The sequence below is a fragment of the Nematolebias whitei genome, chromosome 10, assembly GCF_014905685.2.
Source record: "Nematolebias whitei isolate Nwh7 chromosome 10, NemWhi1, whole genome shotgun sequence".
In the NCBI taxonomy this organism is placed as follows: Eukaryota; Metazoa; Chordata; class Actinopteri; order Cyprinodontiformes; family Rivulidae; genus Nematolebias; species Nematolebias whitei.
Window position 1 is genome coordinate 24,640,077 of NC_056507.1, and position 7,377 is coordinate 24,647,453.

The 7,377-nt window shown below is 42.9% G+C and overlaps 1 protein-coding gene across 1 annotated transcript; it reads left to right on the top strand.

The window, feature by feature from the left end:
- The first annotated feature begins 241 nt into the window (after positions 1 to 241).
- Positions 242 to 6,427, top strand: LOC119416277 (MOB kinase activator 2). The gene is made up of 5 exons (XM_037683493.1): positions 242 to 641; positions 2,583 to 2,722; positions 2,810 to 2,906; positions 5,910 to 6,034; positions 6,107 to 6,427. Exons 1-5 carry the CDS (start codon positions 562 to 564, stop codon positions 6,370 to 6,372), a joined length of 708 nt encoding a protein of 235 aa, XP_037539421.1. The 5' UTR covers positions 242 to 561; the 3' UTR covers positions 6,373 to 6,427.
- The last annotated feature ends 950 nt before the right edge of the window (positions 6,428 to 7,377 follow it).

Below are 7,377 nucleotides of genomic sequence, written 5' to 3' on the forward strand. Positions count from 1 at the left end.
TTTCAGCAAAACCTCATTCAGCATGCTTTCACACAGCATTTTCACAAAAGTTCAAGTTTAATTTTTATTTTCCAACTGAAAACCCATTTTTCTGCTTGTTTTCTGCACCTGCTTGCCCCCTCTGTGGAGAGCGTAAATACACGTGAAGTTGTGTGCAAGTGTGTGTGCTGTGAGTGGAGAGGGAGGAGGAGTTGTGTGTTGTACTTTTATGGGTTGTGGAGAAACCTGCCTGTCTGCTTCCAGTGAAGAGAGGAGGAGCCTGCGGGGTGTGGGACTCCAGACAAAGGAGACATAAACACACTGACACTGGATGACTGGAGGGAAAGAGAAAGAGATGACTGAAGCTTCATGTGTTTGTACCACTGAGGTCTAATCCTCAGCTCCTGAGGCTGCTCCATCTGTCATTTGGTGAAACTTGGTAAAAAGAGATTTGTGTGTGTGCGTGGCAGCTGTATGAGTCAGTTTGTGAGCTGGGGTTGACATATGTTCTCCATGGTGTGCCGAAGTGTGATGGAAAAGTGGGGCTGGCACAACAAACAGCTCTGCTCTTAGCTTTACGCCATGGGGGGTTGCCATAGTTACCCCTCGGCTTCCAAGGCAGACAGCAAGACTCAGCCTACAAACATCCACAACGAGAAACTGTAAGTTGCATTTTCCTTCTTTCCTTATAGTTTCCTTTCTGTTCTGGAAGTGAGTTCAGGTGGTTGTGCAGTCACTCTGATAAATTTAAAGCAGCAACTATTAATGGCTTGGAAGTTTGGCTGCACATGCACCAGAGGAATGTCCTCCAGATTAAAGTGCACGAGAGTGTGCGTGTTGCATATTTGTCTGATGCCATCAACGATTGTGAATTCTTCTTACCCCAGTAACACATGTTGAGGAGGCAGTTTAAACCAGCAGAAGGAAAATGTGTCTCGCTTTGTTTTGGAATAACTTTGTTCCTCTTCCCAGCTGAAAGCAGGGAAGCCGTGCAACGAGGGAATGTGTTTACACACAAACACAACGTTACACGGAGCTCCGGGTTGTTTGTGCTGACAACTAGTAGCCCAGAGGTGGTAACTGAGTTAATGCCGTGAAGCAGAACAGGATGTTAGAAGTTCCTGTGGCTGTTAGGAAAGTTTGACACCCATGTTTACATTCCCTCCTGTCACTTTTTCCTTCCTCCGCTTCGAGCTGCACCTTTAGACAAAAGGCCTCCTGTTTAAACCATTAAACAAATTTTCTGTCTGTATGACGGCAACGCATGTTCACACCAAGAGAGGAGTGTGTGTGTGGTGAAACCTCAGAGTACAGTGTTTTCCTTATCTCTGTGGGCAAGGTCACACAGTGTAAACCCTCAGCTGCTGCATGTTTGGACATCTAAAAACCCTCCGGGCAGCTGCTTCATCTGCCTTACTTTGAAATGTTCACTGCAACTCAAAATGCTTTTATTTTCTTAAATTTGAAACCCACCATTCGTTGAATGAATGCAGAGTATCTGTGGCTGCCATCTGAAATTAAATCATTCCAAAAGTCAGTCAGTTGTAGATTTATGACCCACAGTTACTTTCTGAAAGGTTAATTAAAATCTGTCTAGTTTTTCGTGAGATATTTTGCTAACACAAACTGGGTCAACTCTACTACTGGGTAGTTAATGGCAAAAGTTTGAAGCAAAGGTCTCGTGCTACGTGAAGCGCTCAGTATCTTGTGAAGGACTTTCAGCTATCGTTACATCAAGTTTTAGTATAATGTCAGTAAAACTGATTGAATCATAGCCAGTCAGTTGGCTGTGGCAGCCATCTTGAACTGGGTTGGCTTCTAACATTAATCGGTTATAGATTTACAGGCAGTAAACATTCCCAGAAAGCTTAATTAAAATTTGTCTAGCAGTTCGTGATCTTTTGCCAACGGTCAGTTGACTCCAGTAGTTAAAACTTTGACCTTGCACGATTAGTTTGGGATCAGTCTCAGCTGCTACTGCAACAGATTTCTAGTTGTAGCCATTTTTGTTGCTCCTGTGGTTGATCAGCTGCGTCAGCCATCTCGGATCAACTCGATTCCAAAAAGGTATTCAGCTGTAGATGTCAGGCAAATTATTAGTTTTTAAAGTTGTTCAAGATTAAGATCTGTTCAGAGAGCTGTGAGATTATGTTAAAGATGCAAACACATACAGATGAGGGCAAAAAGCTTTTTAAAAAGACTAAAACATTTTTGCTCCAACAGCTTCCTGCTTTAAATAAAGTCAAATCATGTTGCCAAGTCTGACTCTCCAGCTCACGTTGATATTTGCATCGAGTGTCCCCTGCCTGCAGCCTGACTGTGTTCCCATGCTGAACTGATGCAGAAAGGAGAGCAGGCCTCTGCATCAGCGACCACTGCTGCAACCTGCTTCATTAACACCAACCACCTTCACTGCTGGACATTCAGCTCCACTGTACCAGCAGCACTTGCATATTTTTCTGTGCTGCTTCAGAAGTTCAAGGCAGATAATGGAGGGTTTTATCTATGGACTGCAGCAGAAATAATTAATCCACTGGCCTAGTATTCTTCCACCTTGCAGCTTCTCTCTTCCCGCTTCATTAATTTTGAGCTGTCTTCCCAAGGGGAATCAATAACAATAATCAGGAGGAGCAGCCGTATCTGCAGCAGCAGAATGTGTGCCAGATGATCACCAACATGGACATGTTTATCCTCACCAAGCTGCCGCCAGGCGTCGACAAGGCGGAGTGGCTCGCCAGCAACAGTAAGGATTCACAGATTGGTCTTACTGCTGCTCGCTGCCTTATCTTCACCGACAGACCCTGCAACGCTCGTCTTATTGATCTTTCAGCCGTGGCCTTTTTCAAGCACATAAACTTGTTCTCCAGTGCGCTGTCAGAGTTCTGCACCCCCAGCAGCTGCCCGACCGCATGTGGACCAGGCAACACGTAAGTTCCAGCACACGCTTTGAAATAAAAACTACTTCACCCACCATGAGAGGCTAAATGTTTAATTTTTTTAAAGTCCATCACCAGATCAAGCCACGTTCAAGGACAACCAGCACAAACTTGGTTTATGCTCATTTATGTTTTAAGAGAAGACGATTGATTCATTATAAATGTTTTAAGTATATTTAATTTAGTCATAGGAATTGAGATTATAAAACCAGTTTCCACAGTCACCAGGTGGAAAGCTAAATATTAGAAGTGGAAGGTCAAAGTTCAAGGTGACGGGAACAAAGTGATGAAACATTTCAAACATTAATTTTTAGTACAGTAGTCCCTCGTTTATCACAGGGATCTGTACCCTGAATCCCTGTGATAGGTGGAAAAACCATGAAGTAGGAATAGTACTACAAGTAGTAAGTAGTAGTTTATTTTAGTGTATGTATACAGTAGTCCTTCGCTACTTTGTGGTTCGTTTATAGCCGATTCTCTTCATCGCAGTTTTTCAAAATAAGATTGGACATGACACACAATTGTCTGATTGATGGATGAGCTGCATGATCTGCGTGGAATTTTTATTTAAAACTAATTTTAACCTCCTGAGACCGGAGCTCTGGTTTGCTATGCATTTTTCATATCTCCTAGATATTTGTGATTAGATGGACCTGATTTGTGTATAAATAAAGCTTCCTCTTCGAACAGGAAGTTGTATTGTTACATGGTTATGACGTACTTTTGTAAAAAAATTCAAATGTCCTCAGATGGGGACAATGGGCTTATTTTACAACATAACACAACAACATTAGCATGGCTTAACAAAGTATAAAACACTATTGAACAGAGTGGAGTATAAGGTACTGCAAAGCCAAAATGTAATGTCCCCATATGTGGACACAGGGTCTCAGGAGATTAAATTGTTTAGCACCTGCTGCACCTTTGTGCAGCTCAAAGCTGCAGAAAAAGCTTCCTCCTGCACCTCTGTGCAGCCCTTACTGCAGGATAAACTTCCTGCTGCAGCTGATCTACATGCAGAGCGGAGAAGTGGGCATGGCCAAGAGCGCTGGCAGGTGGCTGCAGTGTTGCCAGGTGTACGATAATTATCGTATTTGTACGACAGTTTTGCCCTCTGTACGATCAGTAATCCCAAAAAAGGGCAAATATACGATCATTTGACCATTCTGTGAATGTGTGGTTGTCATCTGTCGTCATCAGCCTCTCGCAACTGCCTGTCGGAGATTTTTTGTGAACCCTGAAGGCATCTGTGTCCGCAAACGGATGCTCGATTGGCTGGAATTTCCAGCCAATCGTGCTTTTCTAAATGTGACCTACGAGTGACGTGTTTGCGTTTGCCTCAGAACAACGGCCATGATTGGCTGAATAGTACGCTGCGCCCGCCCCATGGGTGAGGAAAAGAAAAGAAGAAGCAGAGCCGGTCTGGAAGCGGACCCATCACTACTATAGTGCATTACGATAATCCTACATTTCTCACCTGGCAACACTGGGTGACTGAGAGCAGTGGAGGCACAGAGAGGGAAATCATGACATTCTGTGCTCTTTTAGAGCATTTACAGTTTAGAAACATTGTTTAGAATATTGCAAGAGCGTGGGATAAACAAGGGACTACTGTGTATATATTATATATTTATATAAAAATTATTATTATTTTTTTTTTTAAGGTGTTTTAACCCTTCCAACACTTTTGCAATTAGGGGTGCACCGATTGCAGTTTTCTGGCCTAATCACAGATTTCTAAAACGTCTGACTTGCCGATTCTGGCCGATACTGATTTTGTTTTATAAGCGACACTGTCAGATGTTATAAAGTCACAATGTACCTTCAATTTTCCAATCTTATTTTATTGAAAAACATATCCTTGAACAATAGCCTAGAAACAATACAAACTTGTTTTAACTGGACATGAGGTAGTGCTCTGACATATAAATGAAGTTCAGACAATTGTTAAAACGAAGAAGAAAAAAAATCGGTTTCCCATGCAATTATTGGCAGATTTCCCAAAATCAAGGAATGCAATATTCTAAACAATCTTTCTAAACGCTCTAAAAGAGCACAGAATATCATGAACTCCGCTCTCTGCCTCTGGCTGCTCTCTCAGCCACACACACTTCTCCTCTGCAGAGTGGAGGTCTGACACGCTGCAGGAGGAAGCCTCCTCTGCACCTGTGGGCTGCACACAGGTGCAGCAGGAGCTAAATGATATTTAAATTTATTTTAAATAAAAATTCCATGTGGATCGTGCAGCTCATCCATCAGTCAGCCAACTGTGTCTCATGTCCAATCTTACTTTGAAAAACCGCGATAGAGCGAGTCCATGAAAAACTGGGAGGGGTAGTGATAGGGTGGCGCAGAGGTTAGAGAAGATGGGCCTGTGATCGGAAAGTCGGTTCCACTCCCCAGACTAACATCAAAACGTGGGTGGAAAAGGTGAAACACCCTCATTTGCTGCACTCTGGGCCCCTGAGCAAGACCCTTAACCCCCATATGCTCCCAAAAACAGGTCTCTCTTGAAAATGAGTTCTCCTGACTTGATGAGACTACCGGTACCTGTATAAATAAAAATAATAAAACAAACCGAAGTGGCGAGGGACTACTATATTTTTATTCCGTGTACTTGATGCACATGAGGATCCACTTTATTATACATCAGTCTCACAAACAGGGACATGGACTTCTCGTGATTTCAGTTCAAACCCCGGTCGCAACAACTCAGCGCAAAACACACAACTGAGTTTTTCAACTGAAACGTCAAATCAGAATGTTGTGCTGATTTCTGAATGTAGCTGTGACGGCCATCTTGGATCAGTTTGACTCCACATATTAAGTTGTTGCTGGAAAGGCAATGGATAAATACGTTGAGAGGTTTTTATAATATGTGAAAAAATCTAAAAATTACACCTTTGTTTTCCTTCAAGGTTTTAAGCAGAGCTCAGACTGCTCTCGTCTGTTTAAACCTCCAGAAGCACTTGACCGGGTCTGTTGGTGTTTCAGGGTTTACGTTTGGATCGACGACCACGGCAGGAAGCTGAAGTGCTCCGCCCCGCTTTACTTTGACTACGCCATGTCCTACATTCACGACCTGCTGACTGATGAAGACGTGTTCCCCACAAAAGCAGGTAAACTGTGTTCACATCTGTCGTATCACGACCTGTCCCGGTTCCAGTTTGAAGCTGTTCTCGTCTCCTCAGGTGCGGCGTTCCCAACAGGCTTCGTCTTTCTGGTCCAGAAGGTCTTCTTACTCTTGTTCAGGACTCTGGCTCACATTTACTGGGCCCACTACAGCGAGACGCTGGCGCTTGGCCTGCACCCTCACCTCAACACACTTTTCACACACTTCACACTCTTCTGCCAGCAGAACGCACTTCTGGACCCTGAGGACACGGAGCCTCTGCAGGACCTCATCGCTGCTCTGGAGCAGCAAGAAATAACTCTACGTGCACAAACTTCGATCTGAGGCTCCTCGGGTCACTTGTATTTATTTGTCGCAGCTTGTTTGTTTTTTTGCCTCACCAGGTGAAAAGTATTCCACAAATTTGCTTTTGTGTTTGTTTTTTTTACGTGTCATTTATTAAAAGCATAAATCAAATATCCAGTTTTTTTAAACACAGTTCATTGTTTTGGTTCAGTCCTCGTCTTTTATTTGTGACAGTAACAAATGTATCTTGAGATTTCTTGATGACGTCCGCTTGGCCAAACAAACGCAGCCGCCGCCATCTTGTTCTGGAGGAAGGCAAAATGTCCATCCAAATACTGTAAGATAGCATTTGAACAAACAGGTTTGTCTTTATCTTTATATACAACAAACCTGATAAACTTGTGACATGACTCAGTTGCTTTAATCTTGTTTTTTAAACAGACTCTTTGGTTTGACTGCAGCGCCATCTGCTGATATCAGAATCATGCATGACTAACCTTTCTGTTATCTTGTTTTATTAGCACTGACGACAGATGAGTTGATCTTTGTATCTGTTGTCCTCGTACAGACCCCTCCAAAATATTGAAACAGCCAGTGGCGTGCACAGATATTTTGGGGGGGCAGGTGCTCAAGTGGAAAAAAACTGGCAGCTTTTGCTGCACATTGAACCACAGGCATCCATAGTGAGAATGTTTTTACAGGCACAGCTTATATATTGGAAGTTTATGTTTTTAAACTTGTTGTAGAAATAAAAGTTAGCACTTTTAATGATTTTTAGTCTCAGTTGTAACTGATATTCATTGAGCTTCACTCAGTTTGGTACTAATGGCAGTGTGGACTCAGTAAAATCTCATTTCATGTCGGATTTGTTCTTTTTGTTCTGCGAGTCCATCAGTCATTAGTTCTGTTCCTGCCTCTGCTCCTTCTCATCCCACACAACCCTGGATGTTCCTGCATGTTTTCCTCACACTTTTCCATCATATCCATTTGTTTTGTCACACTCTGAAGCCTTTTTTTGTTTTTGTCCCAACTCTCGTCTTCATC